Here is a 22,797-nt window from a genome sequence, read left to right as displayed (position 1 = left end):
ATTCAGGCAAAAAAAAAAGACAAAAAGGGAAGTAGATCTTTATCTTTGACAAATTAGCAACTGGCATCAGCATGGCTGCAATCCATCTGCAATACACTGAACGTGAATCATATGATAATCGGGTACTTATTTCATTTGACAAATAAAGAGAGTTTTGTGGTTTTTTTGCTGTGGGAGTGGCAGCCGGATATGTGGTGCACAGCCCCTCTGAGAGCCTTGTTAACCAGACGCTGCCGCCGGCACAGACGAGCTCACGGAATCAATACGGGAGAACAACTCCACAAATCCAAACACTGACTTTGCATTATACTGCGCCAGCGCCACTAACAAGGAAGGAAGAGACCGATGGAGAGCGTTTACTGCCCTACGGTGTTGGTTTGTAAAAGATCAGGGAGGAAAATGCAGCAAAAGTCAAACACACTTCTAAAATAACAACACAGAGAGGAACAAGGGAATTGCTCGACATACAGTATTTGTGTTCAATCATTCAGCTCTATTTCCACTCTAACCCAGCACACTTTATTCCAAAATACAACCACAAATAAATGAAATACATAAGCATCAATAATTAAGACGGTTTTTTTTTGTTCCCCTTTGTATGTCATCGTAATCATTTTTTAATGAAATGCTCCTTACAATAATCTTACACAGATGTTAGCTCTTTACCCAGACACAAGGGAGCATCCATGACCTAAATCCAGTCGACAGGCAGACGTGTCTCACACACACACACACACACACACACACACACACACACACACACACACACGCACTCATTCAAACGGTCATGAGTAATCGCAGCACAAACAACTGAGCTAAATTGTTTATGTTTGTCCCTCCCATGTGCATACATGTGCTACTTCTGCGTTGCCAGTGCAGATACATGAGGCGACATTATCTAATTTACCGACAGCATGTTTTTCTGGTTTTTAGTATCTCAGCCTGTTTGTATTCCTCTCCCAGCAAATAAAGGGTGTTTATTGGTCTATGGGCTACCCATTGGTTTCCTAATCCGTAAACCTGGAATGGTGCTTGAACAGCAACCTCTCATGCTGCTCAATTAAAGACACGAGTGTCTCTGTGCAGACCCTACAGCCACAAAACTGCTCTCCGCTGCGAAGAAGCAGCACAATCACTGAGCTTATCTACATCCAGTACGTCTGACCGCTACATCGCATCATCGACCCATTGTCGCTCATCGCCATAGACATCTATGTATACACCAGCCAATAACCAACAAGAAACTGCAGGACTGAAAAGTGAAATACATGTTGGAGGTCATTTCATTCAATAAGTGATCATATTAAAAATACTATGATTTACGATTAACTTTGTCAACCACAGAGAGTAAAAACAAAAAGCCCAGACTGTGGTTACCATTCTTTGATAATACATTTGAACTTTGTTGGTTTTATGTGCTCTGTTGGCTGATAAGTCGTGATCAGACTTCTTGGGAACTCTTAAGAACGGTGATGGTCTGGCTCTTGAGGGAATATCGGTAACACGTTCTATGGCACCAATGTCTATGATGCATAATAAACATACATACATACATGCAATGCGTTATTATCTGCTTTTACCACTGTATGTTTACGGTTGTAAGCACATAAATAGTCACAAAGATTTATAATAATAAACACAACAACACATTATATAAAGACCTAAAAGGTCAAGTATCATAACACTTAATAACTGACACACAACTTTTCTTTGCAGGAATCATTGTGCATCATTGCTACAATACGTAATCATATTTTTCATAATGCATAAAAGCAACGTGGAGAGAACTGACATTTTTGTGGGCTTACATAGTTTGCACTGTGCATATTCTGTACGTGTAACTTCATAATAGACGGTAATGTCTTTGCTTTAAATAGCAGCAGTCCAAACTTGGTAATGGAAAGGACTTTTCCGTGGTGTTACGTCAAGTAATATTGAATTAACAGTATCACAATCTTAATCCATTTGCCGAGCTTATAGTTAAAGTTATTTTCCGGCCACTAAGCCTGAGCTGCCCTCAGAAATAAAAACTTTCTTTACAGCTGTCAATGTACAGTACGGCTCTAGAAGACACTCTCAACTAGGTTATCTTTCACGGTGTCAGTGTTACTGTATATGCCCCTATAAAAACTTGACACACACTGTCAGATGGCAGTGGTCTTAATACGGCCTGCTTGGTCACTTCATGGGTGATAAAATACTCTGCCTTCAGAAGTAGGCCAGCAGGTCTGGCTGTATGACCCACTGTGGGAACAGTGTGGGTGTGAAAAGAGAAAATGAACTGGCCACACTCTGCAAACAGAGGGTGGGCCAGAATGGGATATGATTCCAACTTTTTTTTGTAATATAGTTATCTCAAGATCACAAGTTAATTATGGCGTTTAACCGAGAAAACAAGCTTTGTTGTGTATAATTCATTTAATATAACGAGAAAAAAAGCTTGTTTCCTCTTATTAATTCAAATGTTCGGGTCAAATCACGGGACGGTAAAAGCATTCAAACGGCCGGGGTTGAACTGACAGTGAAGTAAGTGGAAGTATACGTCTGGTTTTCAAAATAAAGTGTTTACAAGGGTATATACAAAATACACATAGAGAAATGAGATTAAATGGATTATATTGGCAAGCATGTTACCTGTGTCACGAATAGATTTAAAAGAAAATATCACAGAATTGAGAGGGAAATGTCTTTATTCTCTATAATAATAATAATAATAATAATAATTCCTGACATGGACGAATACATTTGACTCAAAGTCATCTCTGACGACGTACTGATAAAAAAGCACAAAGAAAAATCTTTTCAGATCCAACGTTATTTCTTCTGAACGTAATCCATTTAATCTTATTTCCATATATGTATCTTGTATGCACATAGGGTTATCCTTCCACTCACGTCACCAAGTCCATCACAGCTCCATATGGGCTGCTTGAATGCATTCACTGTTTGACCCAAACTTTTAAAGTAATATCAGGAAAACAATCTTTTCTTTTCTCGTGATAACTAATTCATCATCTTGTAATCTCGAGATAACGATATTAAAACTAATCTTTGAATCATGTCTGTTTAGGGCGTACATACTAAACAAACAGACTCAAGCCTTCACATGATACGATCTCCTTTAGGGCACGGATTAAGCCATTCGTTCATACATAATTCATGCATGAGAGAGATAAACTAGGACTCGGGGGCCCAAATGCATTGATAACATACAAAAGGGATTGTGCAATGTAATCTTCCAAAACCACTATGAAAAAAGTCAGAGATCAAAAAAACACATCCCATACTCTACAGTAGGGATGCGCTAAACATCAATAATGTGATACGAGGCTAGACATTGTCATAAGTATTATTTGCCTTTATCGGCTTTACTCGTTTTCTCCACATTACTTATGATCCTTTATCAAAAAACCTCAATGTTTAAATATTTCGGGTCAACCCCGCCATATTGTCGCATTATCAATAATCAAAAACATGCTGATATTTAATTTGCTCCATATCGCCCACTCTGCAGTAAACCATCAAACTCTCATTAAATGGAGCGATTTAACTCGAGCACATGTGCAGCGAAACCCCGAAGATTTGGCATTTTACTGCCATTCATATTTCAGAGCTCCGGGGCCACAAACACGCTTGTTGTTGGTCACTGAGCTCCTCTGGAGCTCACTGGTAGTCGTTTCAGTGGAAAGAGACTTCTCTTCTCTCACTCAGACTTTCAAACTGTTCTGAGGGACCCAAAGTACAATGGCAACTTGCCAAACGCTGACAAGACGGTATCGTTGCTCAACTGTGTGTGTGTGTGTGTGTGTGTGTCTGCTGCTGAGGCGTGACAAAACAACACGGATCAATCCAAAAGATACTGTGCATGACTTGTACCGTCGTTTGCTATGATCTAAAATCACAAAGTCTGCGTCTGAATGTAGTTTTTGAGTTGACAAGACGTGTGAAGATTACTCACGTCACTAAACTTTTGTCAGGATTTTGAGTCATTTATATTATTTCAGGCTTACGGGCCAGGGCAGAAAGTTGCAACAGTATTTGTTTCTGCTGTGTGTTTAAGGGCTTAGGCATTGTGTGAAAAAAAAAAAAAAAATAGAGAAATTGATTAATCCGGACCACCAGTCTTAAGTCTACGTAGGGGTGACCCCGGCATCTCCATTACACAATCCTTGGGAATCGGAGCGTCAACGCTTTCTATTCTCTGATTTGTGACTTCCTTGGTGTGGCTTAGTGCAAACGTGCCTTCGAGCGACCCTTCTGGCTTTTCTTGTTGAGTCACTGAGATAATAACCCGGGGGCCTTATCGCGCCACTCAGTGTCTGGGAAGATAATAGGAAAGAAAGTGATAAAGAGAGAAACTGCTGATCAGACCCTGCTGAGGTATAGCGGGGCTGATGGGAATCAAATGTGAGTCTTGTGTGGAGCAGGCAGCGGTCACGGGACAGCCGCGCAACGCTGTGGATGCCAGCAATCAGCTACGCTATTCGACAGATGGATCAGAGCGTCCCTGGCCGAGACCCGGGCTAAGAGCTCACGGGTCACGTGACCAGTGGATTAGCGTTAGCCCAACTGGAAGGGGGAGGAGGCAAGGGTGCATGTCAGCGCATGCTTCCTGATCACTTCCCTTCAGACCGTGTTTCCCTTTCTCTTTCACTGCCCTCTTAGTCGCCTCATCGCCCTGTTAGTTTATTCTAACAGGGCGTGATCATTCTTTTCACCAGAGAAAGGGATGACAAGCATCTTTCCTGTGTCCCTCGTCTCCTCCTCCGCTCAGACCGAGGAAAGGCTAAGCACATTCGTTAGGGCATAAGTGATTCTGACACCTTTGACTCGTGGCTCAGTCAGATCAAAACCACTGCTCTAATCGGCTCACTTCCAGCTACTCATGTCAGTGCTGATGTCACGTCTCCTGTGCTGCCCCTTCCCTATTACCCCCCACCCCCCCACCCCTATTATTATAAAAGTAAGACACCAGGCCATGCTGGGGGGCACATGGAAAAGTGGGCTTGTGGAATAAAAACAGTGGGTTCCCCCCCTGTCTCCTCCTGCTCCTCCAGCATCTGGGTATTTCTGTCAGGGACACAATGTGCCGGACCAGCATGCCGTGTTCCCACGCCGACCCAAAACACCGCGGTGGCAGAGGGAGCATGCAGGGGTAACGTGGTTCAATGGTAGAAGTCACTGACATTTTCTTTTTTTTGGTTTCTGTAGAGCACAGCTGGACTGAAATTGATCGAGAGGGCAGACATTCAGATAAGAGCAAAATGGAAGAAAGAATGAGAACTGACAAAGAAGATGAGTCTTGACTCATGTCTTGAAATTAGGGATGAACAATGAGTCGTTGAATTCATTTCTTTCGAAAACCTACTGCACTCTTCAAGCAGCAGGCACACGGCTTGTTAAAGGCGACATGACGATGCAATTTACAAACGGAATATTGTCGCGCTGCAGAGACGTCCTGGCCGACACATCCTACGCTGCAGACTTGGGGAAATATCTTTGTTTGGTACAGATGCCCGCAAAAATCACACTACAATCATTTTAATGTGTTTCATCGATGAAAATGAGAACGTGTGTATAAAAATTAACATTCCCTCGAATAACGCGACTGATATCAGTCAATTACATATTTTTTTCAAAAACTGCTCCGCCCTACTTGAAATGTATTCAAAAGTGAAGAATCAAAATCGTCAGCACTGCTAACAACACAGGAGGGTGTCGGCAAACTAACGGCTCCTGTTGCTGTGCTCATCCAGAGTTCATCCACAGCGACCTCGATGGGGGGACATTGTCACAGTGGGCAGAGGGCATTATCACGCACATAATCCTCAATTAGGAGCCACAGGGGGACCGAGTCATTGCCAGCTACACTGTAGGTTTCTGGAGGAAATGTTGCCGGTTTGTCCAAAAGGAAAACACAGAAAGTCTTATCTTGTCAACTCAGCATTTAGTTTTAAACACACACACAGATATGAAAGCGTCAAGAGACATTCAAATTCTGTTTGTAAGCGAGAGCGTGCACAAACACCATGGGTTTGGATTTAGTCAGCTTTGGGTTAACCTTCATGAACCATAATGTCATGCTTTTTAAAAAAAACCACACATCAACAGCAAGCCAATGCAAAGCAACAATGCATCCTCTGTTTCACAGCAACGCTCAGTATATAGGATGAATGGCACAGACCTGATCGCAATGACCTAACTCACTCCTGTTCTGTCAACACTCGGCTCCTTTCAAATGGATTCAACTTTGTGTGTGTGTGTGTGTGTGGAGCACTAGCAGTGATAATAGTGACCTTTCTTTTCTTTCTTTTTTTTTTGGAAATCTCCCATATCACCATACTGCAGCTGCATTTACGGTCTTCAATACTGGGTGACTGTGTTATACGTCATCGTTGGTTCTGTTTTTATGACGTCAGTTTCAAAGTCCTGACACAATGCATGAAGGAATCAGTCAGACAAGTGTCGCGGAGGACAAGACGTACTCTCTGAAATATGAAATCCTCATAATTAAAGTGGCTCCGAGCTGCTCTTTGAATACAGCAGCGTGTCAGCGCTGAGCATAGCGACAGGACCGCAGAGACCGAGCAGAAAGCTCGCAGTCAGTCTGTCAAACTTGTGAAGCATGTCCATGACCCTCCTGCGCGCAGTGGAACGCTTATAGCAGCCACAGCCTGTAATAAAAACCCGTGTGCGTGTGCTGCCGCAGGTTATCTATAAGGTCCTATTTCACGTTCCTCTACAAACGGCTGTCTGTGAATTAAAACGTTTTTTTTTGTTTTTTTTAAATCACAAATAACTTTTAAATGAGTCCACGGAAGTGCACACGTATAGGACGGGGACGAGAACTGGGTGGTGGCTGGACAGGGCTTCCACTCGTGCACCGGGTGGATGCAGTATTGTTGTCGCCTAAACCTAACCAAGGACTTCTGTTGCGTTTTTTTGTTTCGATGTCGCAGTCATTTATTAAAGCCAAGCTGTGGTGTTTTTTTTGTGTTTTTTTTACTAAACCGGTTTTGTTGATTAATAAACCTAAACAAAGTTGCAGTGTTTTGTTGTTGTTGTTGTTGTTTTTTGTTGGGTAACCACGTGTTTGAAACGGTAGAAAACCGGAAGAAAACACGTTTTCCCTTCGAAAACGTAATTAAGAGTGTTTATCTGTGCGGGGACGTTGTTTAATAGGAGACGGTGTTGTGGCGAGAGGGGATTTAATGCCTCGTGGAGGTTACGTTGGACGCTCTAAAACTACTTCATGTTTATAAAGACACCGCTAATGTCAGTGCTGTTTATTCACAATGCAGCGAGGTGTACACTCATTGCAGTCAGCCCGCCTTGTAGGACCATAACGGGGACCTGCCTGTTGATTCAGCAGCGCTGATAAAAGCAAAAGAAGAAGAAGAGTAGAATAAAAAGTGTGCTCCTGCACGGTCACTGCTTTGAGCGTGTGCACGCGCCCCCTCGGTTTGTTTACAAAGCGCTGTCACAATATCGTTTCGCAACCTGCGGACCGTGGTCCGCGGGACGAGACACGGGGACGTCCGAGCCCCTTCAGGACGACAAAACACGTTTCAAAAAAGACAGCAAACTGTCCCACTCACCTCTCCGTGGAGCGACGGGGAGACCTCGCTGTCCCTTTTTGCATAAAACGCGAGGAAGAGCGGCCGCATCGACGTGAACAACCTTCAGCAGGAATCTCTCAGTCCGTCAGTCAGTCGCGTAGTTTCCAACAGTTTGTCTGACACTCTCTCTCTCTCTCTCTCTCTCTCTCTCTCTCTCTCTCTCTCTCTCTCTCTCTCTCTCTCTCTCTCTCTCTCTCAAACCGCCCACTTCCGGCGGCTCTTGAACGTGCGCGAGTTAGAAACCGTTTCTGTAGATTTCTGTCCCGCCGATGATTGATTTTAGGCTGAAGGACAAATAACAATGGACACAGACCCATCATGATTTGTTGTCATCTGCTCAAACTTCATGCGTGATTATATTTAAGTCCACATGTATCTGATTATTGTTATTGCATTTTTATTATTGTGCACATTGTGTTACACGCCCAGTAAATCATGCACAATGTTCTGAATTATTTTAAGGACTATTTTGTGCTAAACAATACAAATGACCCACTACTAATATTCATAGATAAATTCATTAAAAAAGAAATAATAAAGCGAAATCCCTATAATAACAACAACAATAATACTAATATGGAGTCATACATATATTAATTGCTGATAAAGGAGTTGAGAGAGACAGTGGCTCCTGTCAGTGCTGCAGGTCTTAAACTCAGACTCACTTTTCTCTGACCCGCCGGGATCAGAGCAGTGAGCTGCTGCTGCTCACCGTTATGAGCAGACCGGTTGATTAGATTAAATCTAATCTACTGTACAGTACACCCAAATCTGTCGCCCTCCGTCTGGAGAATAGCGACGCCTTCTGGTACCAAACGCATTTTATTTGAACAGAGAGAGAGAGAGAGAGAGAGAGAGAGAGAGAGAGAGAGAGAGAGAGAGAGAGAGAGAGATGTCCAGCAGATAAGAGCATATTGCTTTATTGATTTTAACCCAAAGAGATCAAATTGAATAATAAATAAAAATAGAATAAAGTTGTTGTTAGATTAATGTTTAAGCGGTGTTTAATGTATTACATCATCCATGTGTTGCTAATTCTAAAGGCACTTTCATAATAATGCTGAAACTGGAACATACTGGAATGTGTTTATCATGCAGTTTGTAACAATGTGATACAAAGTAACAAGTCATCTGTCAGATATATGAGTAAATATAAGTATGAGTGCCTCAGAGTTGTACCCAGGTTCATTACTTTAATGAGCAGTGGTTTTCCTGACTGTAGGGCCATTTCTCCATTTATTAAGGGGGATCACCACCTATCGTGGACTGCTTTATTTATATGCATCTCCCTTGTCTTGAGAACAATAAACTCTTTGCTGACATGTAGGCTGACTGTAACTAATCTGAAAATCCCCCGTGATGCTGCAGAAATACTGACAGAACTGTACTGTGACTTCATTTCCCCACATCCCATGTCAAAAAGTCATCAAATCAGAAGTCTCTCTCGCACACACACGCACACACACACACACGCACACACGCACACAACCGCACCGGCCAATCACCAGACTGCACCCTGTTGAAGCCTCATCAATCCTCCAGATTGATTGGCTGCGGGCCAGAACTGAAGGGTGACAGTTGCTTCCTCAGACAGCTGAGTCAGCAGCTGCTGACAGTAATAGCTGCACATCTCCACACCCCCCTCGTCCTCTCCTGCGTTCATTTCCTATCACCGAGACAAGCAAGGAGAGGGAGAGAGAGGGAGAGGGAGAGGGAGAGAGAGAGAGAGAGAGAGAGAGAGCAGGCCAGAGGCCCAGTGATGCAGAAACAGCTTCCTTCACTGTCTCTGTTTGTCTAGCCGCCTTATCTCAGCTGTCACACTCTCCAGAGGTCTCGTGGGAATCCCGACAGTCGCATCATTTGAGCTGGATGTGAGCTGCACACGCATTATGTGGTTTCCAGTCAGGGAAGTCCAGGGATCTCGTGTTGAGAGACACCGCTTGTTGGAAATGAAAAAAAAAAAAGGAAGTGTAACGAGGTCACTTCTTAATGTATGAATAGTATATGTAGCCTAACATTCAAATCCCAGCATCTACTGTACAAAGAAAAACCACCTGCTGTGTTTCACCTCCTGTTACAACAGTCGATCATTTGTGTTTCCTCCAGGGTTCCCACTCTTTGTCAACAACTTTGAAGAAATACCGGTAAAAAAAGAACTTCGGGGTGGATTTTATATGCAGTTGAATTGTTATGTGTACACACAATAGTAATAAAATGTGATCTCCGAGTCGACTCTGCACATAAAAGGAGCCCCAAATGCACCATTCCCACAGTTTCAATGTCAAAATGTCCCGGATCATCACATGAAGTCAATATTGCGGCTGTGTGTCCTGCATTTACACCTCAGCTCTATTCCTCTGCAGCAGGCGGCGCCAGACCAACAGGGGCCTCGTAAAGATCAAATGTTTATTGCTTTCAGCGTTATTTATCGCGTATTGCTTTATTAGTCGGACTTCCTCCTTCCTTCCTGTTAATCGCCTGGTTTCCCCTCTACACTTCTGCATTTCAGTGCATTTCCAATCATGGGCTCTTTTCTTGATGCTGATCCTCAACCAGTTCCTGGAACATCACATTGTCTGCCCTTACTTTACCTTCAGAATGAAGTTCACTCCAATAAAAGCTGTTTTAGACTTCCTCCAGCTTTGTTCATTGTGTGAGAACTGACCTGAAAAACTTCAGCTCGTCACTTCTCGTCCAGTTCTCAGAATGAGAGGCAGTGAGGTCCCTCATCCAGCAACTTCTGATCTGGTATCTGGTCTATACACACACACACACACACGCACATCGGTTTTGTATCTGGAAACATTTCTTTTTGAAGTACCAGGGACGCTGCACAATAATCAACATTTAACGTTTTACCTCAATGTAAAATGTGCCTCAATTAGCTGATTTTCATCAGTAGTCCGTGGGCAGGTTATTACAGACATAAGTCTGAAACATGTTGAATATGACTGAATATTAAAAGTCCCTTTTTCAAAGCAGGCATTTTAACTTACTAATAACAGAAACAATGGCTACAGTGGTGTTTGGTAAGCTTGACAGTGAGCCAGCATGCACAATACCAGGACCCCGAAAACTGAAGCAGGTAAATGGATTCAGTCCAATTATGACTTTTGTGCGTCAAACTGACTCTTTAATAACTTATTGATGTTTAGTCCCCGTAGATAAATATTGTCTGTCCAGAGTTCTTTCTGTTTGTATGAGTCCTCCAATAACACACAGTTGAAATGTTTAAACGAAATGTTTAAACATAAAAAATAAATAAAAACACACAGACAATAATTACACCGACAGATGACTCGACTACTTTCAGTGCTAACTTGTTTTTATTGCCAAATAAAGAAGAGCGTAATTTACAGAAATCCTCTCGACATTTCATGGCATGACGGACAAACATGTCGACGGGGGTTTGCTCAACGGTACGAAGGTTAGAGCGACATGTCGTTCTTAAGCAGGTTATCTCAATAACAGGTTTCTCTGAAAAAGGAAATGTTCAAATAATGATTTACACATCTTGTCGTGTCGGGTGAATTCATGCACAACAAAGATATTGAAACTGCTCATTTCAAAGGAAACGTGATCACAAATGACAGGATTTAGGCGAGAGTGATAAAGTCACTGTTCCGAACACCACTTTTACAGGTTTCATCACACAATAAGGGGAAGAAAGAACGAGTCTTAGATTCATTTTCTGTTCCTCTCTCCACAGTTTTGTAACACTCCAAATGGCTCTGAGAAATATACAAGAAATACTCAAATTTGAGTGAACGCTATCATGAAACAGACAGAAACAGACTTAAAACGGACCATTAAATGCACGACAATAGTAGAATTACAAAGCGCCATAGCTTATACAACAAGTATTCTTGTTACATTTCTTAATTAAAGAAAACTAAAAAAAACAAACACATGAATTCATAAACATTTGTAAAAAGTCAAAACACTTTTCTCAAAAAATATAATTCCAGATAATGAAAAAGGTACTGAAGATGTGGAGGTACTGGATGCTGCTGACAATACAACAGGTCCACACACTGAGCTACAGCCAGAGCCGAAACGAGTGGAAGTGCTCTTTTAAAAGAACGACTTTTCAAATCATTCAGTGTGAGAGGGAGTTTTTTTCTTTTTCTGTCTGTACAGGCAGATTATGTGGACAGAGGGAGAAAATAAAAATCATCATAATATCCTCCATCACGACACAATATCCCATCCCATCAAAGGAAATAAAGAAACTCGGGAGAAATCTCTTCACATCGGCGATGCTACATCCATGTCCAACGTCAGCGAGTCTGCGGAAGCAAATCCAAGAACGATGTTGCTGTTAATGTTAGTTATTCATCGAGTTCTACGGCAACGAGTGACCTGAAAACGTGTGTGTGTGTGTGTGTGTGACGGACTCACCCAAATGTGCTGGATTAGGCTCGGCTTCGTTGTGCATCAGGGAGTCGAGGGTGCGCGGCGACATGGGGAACAGGTCGCTGGTGTTCCCAGAGTTTGTGCTGTGAGAAACAAAAATGAACGAAAAAAATTAACATAATGAAATCGTACACGAGCAACTTGATGAAAATCTTCAAAATGAAGGAATCACAATTCAAGTGTTAACGTCGGTCAGAACTTGAATTCCAGTAGATGATGCATATGGCACATAAACATAAACATTGAATGGAATAGATCGGCCGCATTGTCGCCGACATCCGATCCAGCTGTTTGAGTCAGTACTGGTGCGTACCCCGGTGTCATACACAGAGCAGTGGTTAAGGAGTGAAAGGGTCCAACAGGCTCATCATTGACAAACAGTTTCAGCATTCGTGTCAGTGTGCAGAGGCGTGCCCAACAGACAGTACAGTAGATGGAGAATGGGATGGATCCGTGGTTAAAATACTGACAAATATTGAGATATGAAGATAGAAATACGTGAATTAAAGCAGGAAAGACTGGCCAGATGTTACACACTGTTTTTCTGCTTCTATTTCAGGCGGTGCTAAGAACACTAAGAACACAGACATTCAATGTATGTTATTTGACTTCCGTGATCATTCAAACTGACTTTTGAATCTATTTGGACTTATTGTCCATCAATAACACTACTACTATGTGGAACATCTTATCAATTCTTCTCATGCAATCGTATGAAAGATCCGTTGGACTGTTTGCTTTCATACAAATGGATCTGGTAGAGGAATTGTGACACAGACGGGACACGGAGTGTGACCCGAACAGAATGAGAAAGTGATGAAGGGCGAGGAGACGCTCTTGTATTAGGACGCGGGACAAGCGGCGGTGAGTTGGAAACAATAAACAGGAGTTATGTCGGCGGGGGAAAACGGCACTAGAAATCCCTGGAACCCACCCATCCAACACACAGACAAAAGTGACAAGATGCACACACACACACACACACACACACACACAAAGCCCTCCCTACATGCTACTGCCCCCCCTGCCTACCCTGGGAATCCGCTCCCAAGCAGCAGCTCACTGTCCGGCAAGTCCATGAACACGGAGGGACACCTACGGAGACAGGTCAGGATCTCACTGAGCAGACCTCACAACCCAGCAGCACCACACCCTCAAACCCTCGTCTCCCCCCCTCTCACAAGTAAACATATCCAATCAAAACACGTTGTGCGCATCGAGAAACCTGATAGCAGGTGTGAGCTGCAGCCAGTCTAAAAGTGAAACTGTCTCCTCGGTGTGAGAACAGGGTGATGGTTCCTCCGACGACAGCGATGACTCACAGTGAGAGTAGAAACTGATCTTTTCTTTGAAACCAGATCTTCCCATAAATACTGATGATTTAAAAAGAAGAGAGGAGTGACGGATACTTACGGTGTAACGCAGATGAACTTTGTCTTCAAGTACGGCTGAATAGCTGTCAGGGAAAAGAAACATGTTAGCACAAATGATACTGAGCACAATAAAAGAGACTTGCGAGACGTAACATACGTAGTCATATGTGTTGCTTCTCTTAAAAAGAACCATATGTATATCAGTTACTCACTGCAGAATTGAAAGTGAATCAGGGCCGCGTTTAACAGCTAAACTTTTAAAAAACACCCGTTCATCATCTCAGTTTTTTGTTGAAAACAACGTCTTCTTCCAGATTTGAGACACAGGGGGAGTAATTGACAGGCGGATGGGGATTCTGTGGGTGGAGTCAGCGACTTACTATTCGTGGAGTCTCCTCCCATCTCCGGCTCAGGAGCTGCTTCCGGCCGGCAGTACTTCCCGAAAGCTTCATCTTTGGGGATATCCGGGTAGAGGTACACGAGGGGGGACACCAGGATGTTGGTGGCGTCCATGATCTTGTAGCCCATGATGATGTCGGCGAAAGACATGCTGTTGAGCTGCTGCTTGGTGTACGGCTCCACTGACTGCATCTGGGTCTTCCCTGCAAACAATACGAGGATGCTCAGTGCCAAAAACGGGAAATATAGTAAATCCTGAGGACATTTTTTTTGTTTTGTTAGACATTAACTCACCACTTATGTCTTTCTCTACCCATGTGAATGTGATGCCGCCCTCCTTGCTGCTCTCACTGAAGCGCAGCAGGAACGTGCCGGGAGGTTTCGGACTCAGACTTGCCCTCTCCCTCTCTTTACTGATGAAGCCCATGATGTACCTGCAAAGCGACAGGAAGTCACACGATTAGATTGCGAATGTTAAAAATTAGCAACACTCTCTATAGCAGGGGTATTCAATTACATTTCCAAAAGGTAATATATAATATATATATATATAGAAGTCTAGTAGTAGTAACGTCTCTGTGTAGTCAACAACTGTCAAATCAAATAAAGAAAGTACACATCAATTATATTTTAACAATTATTATTCTCAGTTTTCAATTTTAACTGGATGGATTATAAATAATACATAGAAATACATAAATAAATGTTCTTCACATTTCAAGTAAAATGAGAAGAACATTAAAGAATAACTTAATTTATTAACTTAAATTAATAAAAAAATTATTTCACTGATTTGCCCTGCAGCTTTAAATTTACTTATTTCAGGTGTGAAGTGATGTCAATCGAAAAAGCCACGATGCTATATTTGTCTCATCTTCTAACAAGATAAACTAGTGTGCATGGACTTTATCTGTGCTTATTTAACTTGTTTCCGCTCTATTCCTCTCTGGTAACATCAATGCTGGGCAGTGAATTAAAGTGTTAGGATTGTGATCATATTGGGCTCTTCGGTTTATTTTCTGTGAATTCATCTCAGATGTGAGTGGGCACGCCGTGGGAGGATTTCACCTAAATGAGTCTGTCCATTCTAAATTAAAGACTGGTGTCTCAGAACACTTCTCTCTTTTTGGAGCTCGTCTTGTGAGATGACATGTCTGAGTAACAATGTCCCTGCTCTGCCGTATGTGTCCTCGTCTCAGCCCCGTGTGTCACGGTGTGTGAACACCTCACTCCAGTCAGGAAACTTGTCAGAATACTCATATTTGATTGGCTGAGCTGCATCACGTGATGTGTTAATTACAACGCATTGGTCGGTGTGTTTCCTGCACTGCTGAACAAGTAACAAGTGCCGTAAATGCTGGAATAGCTGCGCCGGTTAAAATAGAAGCGCTCCGTCAGAAGTTAATAATCGGTTTTAGGTCCTGGGTCCGGATACAACGGCGTCTGGGTCCGGATCCGGGCCGCGGTCCGCCAATTAGTGACCCCTGCTCTATAATGTGAAACAGGGACTCGTGAACATAAAGGACGGCCATCTCACCCTTCATTCCACAGGGCCAGGATGTACTTCTTCACCAGGTCAATGATGTTGTCCAGCCACACCCAGAAGGAGAAGCCTTTGCCCGCCATGTTTTCCTGGAGAGGAAGAAAAAAAATAACTGGCACTGAAGCAATACAAGATGGCCGATTGCACCGTGAGTTTGTTGTTGTTTTTTTAAGGTCAGTACCTTACAGAACTTGGCCCAGGTGATCTGACAGCCGGAGTAGTTGACACACGGCCCTGGACGGACAATAACATCACACTTTAACACATGACGCGGTGTTCGGTTGAACTGTTTTTTTTTTTGGAGACTTTAAAAAGGCGTGACAACCCTCACCTAGTAGTTTCTCAGCCAGTGTGGTGAGCTGCTCAATGGTCAGGCCTCGCTTGGTGGTGGAGGAGAATTGCCAGCTCAGCACCTCGGCCACCTGGTCCCACGTCCCCACCGGAGGCTTGGTGAAGAAGTTCACGTTCTGTACAGAGACACCAACACGGCTTAAAGACACAACAAGTCTTTACACGGCCAACAGATGAACATTCTCCCCTCCAGCAGAGTTCAGCCCCCTTCCCAGCAGAGGGTGCTGTCTCACCTTTGGGTGGTTGGTGAGCATGTTGTACCACAGGATGGAGGCCCAGGCGTTGGGCATCTGGCAGATGTTCGATATGACCACCACAGGCAGGGAATGGGTCTGCACAAATGGAGGAAACGTCAACATATATACACACGTTTGGTTATTCCTCGCCGACATTTACTCTTGCACGACGATGCGAAAATGTTCCCGCTTCCATTCCAGCACGTCGTCTTGTAATAGGACTTCTTCAGGTGGTCCTCTCAACTGTACTACCCGGACACACAGAGGACGTGCTGCTGTTCTTAGCAGGAGGAGACATTTTGGTGTAAAAAGGGGTTGTCCAGCAACCAACGCAGGCATCACACCCCGAGATGTGGGTTGCGTTTGTGGGTGTGATGAAATGATAATATGTCAAGCCGCATGTTCTAGTGTTCCAACTACTCAGTCGAGGCCCAGGGTTTAAGTTCCTGCTTCAGCTTCTTACATCTTGATCGCAGGAAACGAGAATAGATTGATTGAATAATCACTCACTGCTTCGCATAACGTGTCTTCACACGATCTGCTCATTTAGAGGTGGTGACATTCTCTGGAGGTGGAGGACTTGGTTAATGACTCATTTGTCTCTTGTCTACATACTTTGTCAAAGAACGCCGCTGTTGTAATCTCACGTTGTGCTTCAGAGCTTTGTTGACTTCTGGTGTGAGATGAAAGCTTAACAGAGGATACGGAAATGTCTCAGAGTTCACAGAGATTCTGATATTGATACTGACCTCCAGGTCGATCTTCAGGCCTTGGTGGTAGACTTCCGTCTCAAAAGTGATCAGGTGGAGCTCCTCTGTGACAATCAGAGAGGCCTGGAGAAAAACAGACTGCTCAAACCTCCACCGAAGACAGAACATTATTAAAGCGATAATATTTTGTTTTGCTGCCCCCAGTATTCTGTTATTAAACCCCATCTGTTGTTACCACCAGTAAATATGGTGTCAGATCTTAAGGATTGACACTTTAAATGACTCTCTATCTCACCAAGTGTCACACACAGTACTTACGTCGCTATTGGTCCGGCCACCGTTACCGCACCTCTGTTCTCTCAGGGTCTGTAACAAACAGGAAGTCAGTGCTCCACAGCAGGCGTTTATCAGATTCCTTCACCGTCGCGCAGTGCGCTCTGTCAGCTCTATTACTCACCAAGTGTTTAAACTCGGCCGACAGGCTGCCATTGTTGGATTCTTCCATGTTCATGACTTTCGTGTTGGTTCCAAGGATGTTGAACTTCCGTGACCTGAGAAAATGAAGGAGCAGCATGAAGTGAGGCTCTTTTAAACAAAATGAATAACACACAGTAAACGCTCAGGCTGTTTGGTCTTAAAGTCGTACCCTCGAATTGCAGCCACATCTCCAGATTCCCTAAAAAATAAACAGTACAAATCAGTAAAGCAGTTTCTCATAAGGTGGCTTGATGTAAATGTTAGACCCTCCAGATAAAAAAAAACTCACTTGTCAATGCAAACTTTAATTTTCAGCTGGTAATTGAGTTCAGGAAACTTTACCAGTAACCTGTGAAAATGAGAGAAAAGATGATTAAGATGCTGCCCTCTCAGTCACATGGGACACATAATACAAAGCAAAGAAATGTGTACGTTGTGTCCTGCAGGCCTTCATCTTACCTCACTTTATTCGTGAACTGCACTCCTGTCTTTATGACCAGAGGTCTGTCTGGATGCATGGGCATACAAGGCTGTCGCTCGACCACGAAAGAACTAGAAGACGAGAGCGGGTCATGTTTCAGAGTCCAGCAGACGTCACAACAACATATGGTGAAGACAATCTGAGGCCTAATGATTCGCAGCTTCTAAGTGCACCTCACGGTCTTCCTACAGAGAATGGAGGCGGCTCGGATGTCATCACATTTGTTAAAACGAAGACCGTGAGATGCGACTGAAAGCTCCGTATCGTTAGTAAGAGGGAGCCTCAAAATCTCTCCACCACAGATTGCTCCTTCAGGTCAACCATCAACACTCATGTGATGATAATAACAACGGTAAATAGGTGTCGCATGCAGTACCTCTTCATCAGGTTTCTGAACAAGTCCACGATCTTCTCCTCCAGGGCGGGCCGGTGCTGGATGATGGGGTCTCCTTTGTAGGACACCTTCTGCTGAAGCTCCTCCAGCTTCTTGATCTGCTGGCGGATCTGGAGCTGGGACTCAGCCAGGGATGTGATCCTGGTTTAGAAAAGAAAGAAATCAGACCCGGTTCAAGTTAAGACCACTTGATGAAACAGGAATCTAGTTTGACTCGACAATGCTGGTGGTGCTCGGCACGCATAGAACCAGAGTCCAGAGTCTGTCAAAATACTTTTTTATTGATTTGAAATGAGCCTCCCTGGTTACCATGTCTCGAGGCGGTCCAGGCAGATGTTGGGTGGACCTCCGATACAGGCAATCTGCTGCCTCCTCTTCCAGTCCGCTAGCTCCTCGTCGGTCAGGTTCTTCTGTACGTAATCCATGGCGGTCAGCAAGCCTCCCATCTCGGTCACAATTTGCTACAAAAAAAACAAACAAGCAAGGCATAAAGTACACATAACGAATAACGCTTTACTTCCCATAAAACCACACAGTCTCCCTTTGCAAAGACAATGCAACTCCTCTTTTAAGATATTATTGGTGTCACACTAAGACCCTTCCTCCAGTTTTGCCCCATAAAGCAAATCCAGAAAAGTTCACATAAAGTCAATGCTGGAGGCCGAGCGTGTAAGATGCAGCATGGACGACGTTTGGTTTCATGGCGTTCAGCGTCTTCTGCCGTTCGTGTCAACTGACAACCTCAAGCTGGGTGTGACCCTCAATCACTCCACCATGAAGCTAGAGGTGTTGTTTGTTTGCAACACACCAGACTCTTAAGCTCAATTAAAGCACCATCCAAACTGTTCTTTGTGTTTCTTTTCGTTGCAAAGCATAAACACTCCTCACCCTCCTCAGCTGGTCCAGGGCGCTCAGCATCTGCTCGAGCTGAGCCATCTTCTGTCTGGTAGCAGCTGCTTGGTTGTTCCCATTCAGGTCCTGGGACAACTCTGCACAGAGGGTGGACGTGTCATCGGTCAGCAAGCAACTAATCAACAGCCACTAGCTGCTGCAGCTAAGAAAATAAATATGAATTACAATATACCTCCTTGGCTTTTCAATGTCTTGTAATTGAAGTCAAAGTCATCCTGCAAGTTCTCGAGCATTTTCATCTTCTGTTCCATATCCTGAAGAAAAACAAATACGTTGATGAGAGGACACGGACTCATTTTGGCAAAATTAAAGAGTGTTGAGGATTCTTTTGGACTGTATTCAAATACTTTGACGGGAACTGACCTGCACCCGCTTCCTGATGTCTTGGAGGTTGTGCTCCAGAATCTGCTGCTTCTCCGTCACCACCGTCCCGGTGGGATGTGCAGCCTGGCCGTCCTGCAAGTAGAATGAAACGAACACTTCTCACGGCTGTACTGAAGCTTTTTTTTTACGTTAATACGACCGCTAGGTTCTATGGCGTCGCTCCTCTCTACCTGTACAGCAGTGGTGGCGGTCTGCAGCAGCCTCTGCTCCTCCCACAGACAGCGGGCCACGATGCGAGCGATGTCCATCGGCTTCTCCAGGTACTTGCTCTGCAGGTGCTGCTTGATCCTGCGCAGGTTGTGCTGGTAGAGAACGTTGTTCTCCTGCAGGAAACGGCTGTACTGCTGGTCTATTTCCCCCAAGAGGTTGTGGAACACCAGCGTGGCGTGCGACTCCTTATTGGCAGCGTAAGCCCTTATATGAAAAAAGGAGAGGATGGGATAATCAGGGTAATAAGGACGTCTAGTTCCTTGTAAGAGCCATCAAAAATATCCTGCACCCCACATGAGGGAGAGTCCAAAAGGGAACGGTGTCGTATTTCTTTTCTGGACGATGAAAAGGAATTCAATGCCACCATTATGTTCGCAGACATAAAGAGACAAAACGTGCTTTCATAACGGAGCCCAGGGAATGTGTCTCACCAGTCCTGACTCTCGATCCAGGGGGCGAGGAACTGCCGGAGCTCCATGGGGAAGCTGTCGCTGTACAGGTGGTAGAGCTGCTCCAGGTACCTGGTCTCCAGCTGCTGCAACTGGTTCCACTGGGCCATCCTGACGTACACCTCCGAAACACCTGCACACACACAAATATTAGTAGATTTTTGTTGTGTGTGTGTGTGTGTCTCAGATGTCTTATCAGAGTTATTCTCACACCGGCCACAGAGAAATAGCTAAATGACCGGTTTCCTCTGTAAAAAAAAAATGACGAGAACAAATGTTCAGAACAGTCACTTCCTGTTCAGTGGAAAACTGCGCCTCCACTGAGAAACATTAGCCAACGTGCACATCTGTCAACTCCCTAAAGCAGATAGCAATACATGATCTTTGACCCCCGACTGTGTTCAGTGAAAGCTTCCTTTTCTCAGCTGTTGAAGAGCTACTGTATGGAGTTAGCCGTCACGTCTTACCAACAGCCGGCTACAACTTTTTTTTTTAAATACTGTTGTATTAGGCCTCCCTCCAAAGTTTGACTCGTATGTTAGTTGTACAATACTTTGCGATACAAAAACAGAAGTTTAACTTTTGTTAACTGATGACTAACCAAAGACATGTTCTCGCCAAGAGACTAAATTCTGCTTTCAGTTTCCAGGAGCTAAGATATTGCTCTCGCTTGACACAATGACTAAAGTTTAAAGAAGTGGATGTATTTGCATTCAACATCTATCCATGTTTCTGCATCACTCACCCCCTTGTACTTAATGTTTATCCCACCGCCATTTATATACACGAGGGGGAAGAGTATTATAAAATCCTTTAAGTATTGTACGACCCAATATAAAACCACTGCTAACCACAGCCTCAACAACTAAATATCTAACGAACTGGTAAGTGTAAGGTTATTTTTGTTTGAAACCGAAACAAACACATAGACGCTATGTTTCACCTAAACCGTGTCAGTGGTCCGAGGAAGCCACAAGATTTCACTTACGACAATTATTCTCAACATAACACGGCTGAGGTTGTTTTTCTTTTTAAGCATGTAAAAGGGACAAAACCGAAAGTGTCCATCGAGCGTGATCGTTTTCACATGACCTAGGTTCCTCTGAGAGGATCACATCAAAGAGCAGCTGAGCCTTCTCACGTCATTGACTAATGTGAGAGGATTAGTTTCATGTTTCCATCACGTGAATTTGAGTTTCCTGCTTTCTATTGTTGGTGAATTTGGGTTGAAATTACAAAACAGTTTCCAATATGTCCCTCTGTTAGATGTGTGCGAGACTATCCATGACCCTCTGTCTGAAGTCTCAGAAGGGGCTCAATACTGTTCCAGCGTTATGAAACAATGATTTCAAACAACGTCTAGAAGCAACTAGTTTATAGAAAAGTTCATTTGGACGGTACGGTCTTAATGGGTCCACGAAGTCTGAACATATTGGTCAAATTCATTTTGTCTGGGTCACACACATTAGAAATGACAGCCTTTGGGACCCTTAGATGATGATTTTTCACAAATATTGACTATTATATCGACAAATGCCAAAAGTAAGGCTTTTGCTTTTGCCTTAACGCCACATCTTTAACTTCTCTGTCTGAATTTTGAATTTCAATCTCGTGTGTATGCAAGTAGACTTTGCTAGCAATATGCCAGGGGCTGCCAGATGTCTGGTGTCCAATGCCTTGTGTGGCACACTACCTGTAAAAGCACACATGTGATATGATTATCTATTTCACAGGTCACCGATATTCCAGGAAAACACTTCCTTGTGCGAACAAAAGGCAACAGCCACCACGCCAGAAACTATTATACGGTCCCTGTAAACACAGGCGAGAACACACATATACTATGATGTAACGCTAAGTCATAAAGCATTTCATAACAGTCATGCTTTGACTCTTAAGAACAATGACTACAGCCAAGAGTGTAGTGGCCAGGAAGGACAGGAAAAAAACTCAATATTTAAGATTCTGTGAAGATTTGGAGATCTGAATTTGAATAATAGAAGAAGTGAATTCCAGTGCAAGGTGTCAGACATCTTGGCCTGCAGGTGGGACAGAGATGGGCGTGTGCCAATTAAAGGCAGACACATAACAATGACCTGGATCTGACTCGTTGTCTAAACAGCATCCCAGTCAAGTTACAATAATTGTTCGGTCCTGCTTGACGACAACATGACGTAGGACCATTATCAAATCACAATGAGCAGAATCTAATTAAAAAACATTAAAACAAACATATTAGAAATAACCAACACTTGGTTATTATATATATTATCAGCCCCATAAGGCGAGGAGCTTGCAGAAATGAGTTAGCAGCAGATAAAACGCACTAACACTTTAATAACTTATGTAACACCTAGGACACATAATGGCTTCCTCAGCTTGTAACCTAGACACAGAGCTGCAGTTGTAGTTCAGTAGCGGTTTGTCTGCTAGAGCTAGCGATACATGAACGTGGTCTTGCTGTAACAAAACTGTCATAATGAAATATAAGAAACATGCCAAAAAGCAGAAGTCGCTTACTTATTAGCTGGTTGTTACTCCTTTGTAAAGTTTCGCCGTAAAAAAATAAAAATAAAAAAGGTGTTCGACTTAAAAACACTGACAATGACAGTCAGTGACGACTTTCGTAGAAGTTGAACACACAAAAGCGAGAAGTAACACACAGAAAGAGATCGCAACTGTCTGGGTTTTCTTGCCAACACGGGAAACACTCCTCCAACACACATAAAGACCGTTTCACCGAGCCCATCTCCCACTGCAGTGCTCCCAGCCAAACAAACTCTGTCAACTACTTGACTGACAGCTCTCACAGCCAATAGGAGACGGTCATTTTACTGTAGCCA

At 43.6% G+C, this 22,797-nt stretch overlaps 2 protein-coding genes across 4 annotated transcripts in view; both read right to left on the bottom strand.

The window, feature by feature from the left end:
* The window catches only part of stat5a (signal transducer and activator of transcription 5a), a 43,862-nt gene extending 36,127 nt beyond the window's left edge, over window positions 1-7,735 (bottom strand). The window contains exon 1 of one of the 2 annotated variants that reach the window (XM_079177939.1): window positions 7,599-7,735. Coding sequence is in view for 1 of the 2 variants with exons in the window: in XM_079177938.1 (XP_079034064.1) it covers window positions 7,599-7,642 (44 nt within the window). In the remaining variant the exon portion in view is untranslated. The remainder of the gene's footprint in view (window positions 1-7,598) is intronic. The other variant, XM_079177938.1, reaches the window with a different exon arrangement.
* Window positions 7,736-10,932: 3,197 nt separating this feature from the next.
* stat3 (signal transducer and activator of transcription 3 (acute-phase response factor)) lies at window positions 10,933-22,690 on the bottom strand. Of its 2 annotated transcripts, XM_079177235.1 has the most exons (24): window positions 22,475-22,690; window positions 19,937-20,087; window positions 19,466-19,709; window positions 19,275-19,367; window positions 19,084-19,165; window positions 18,888-18,988; window positions 18,309-18,460; window positions 17,982-18,140; window positions 17,584-17,676; window positions 17,414-17,473; window positions 17,294-17,323; window positions 17,105-17,198; window positions 16,966-17,013; window positions 16,687-16,770; window positions 15,935-16,033; window positions 15,682-15,817; window positions 15,532-15,584; window positions 15,345-15,439; window positions 14,102-14,241; window positions 13,789-14,010; window positions 13,449-13,491; window positions 13,068-13,130; window positions 12,021-12,118; window positions 10,933-11,908 (listed from the first exon to the last, which is right to left on the bottom strand). In XM_079177235.1, exons 2-24 carry the CDS (start codon window positions 20,062-20,064, stop codon window positions 11,868-11,870), a joined length of 2,358 nt encoding a protein of 785 aa, XP_079033361.1. In that variant the 5' UTR covers window positions 20,065-20,087; window positions 22,475-22,690; the 3' UTR covers window positions 10,933-11,867. The 2 variants fall into 2 exon arrangements, with proteins under 2 accessions (XP_079033361.1, XP_079033362.1); XM_079177236.1 differs by lacking the exon at window positions 13,068-13,130.
* Window positions 22,691-22,797: the final 107 nt, after the last annotated feature.

Source organism: Pholis gunnellus (assembly GCF_910591455.1).
Source record: "Pholis gunnellus genome assembly, chromosome: 17".
Taxonomy (NCBI): domain Eukaryota; kingdom Metazoa; phylum Chordata; class Actinopteri; order Perciformes; family Pholidae; genus Pholis; species Pholis gunnellus.
Note: the sequence above shows the minus strand (reverse complement) of the source record. Positions and strands in the feature narration are given on the sequence as shown.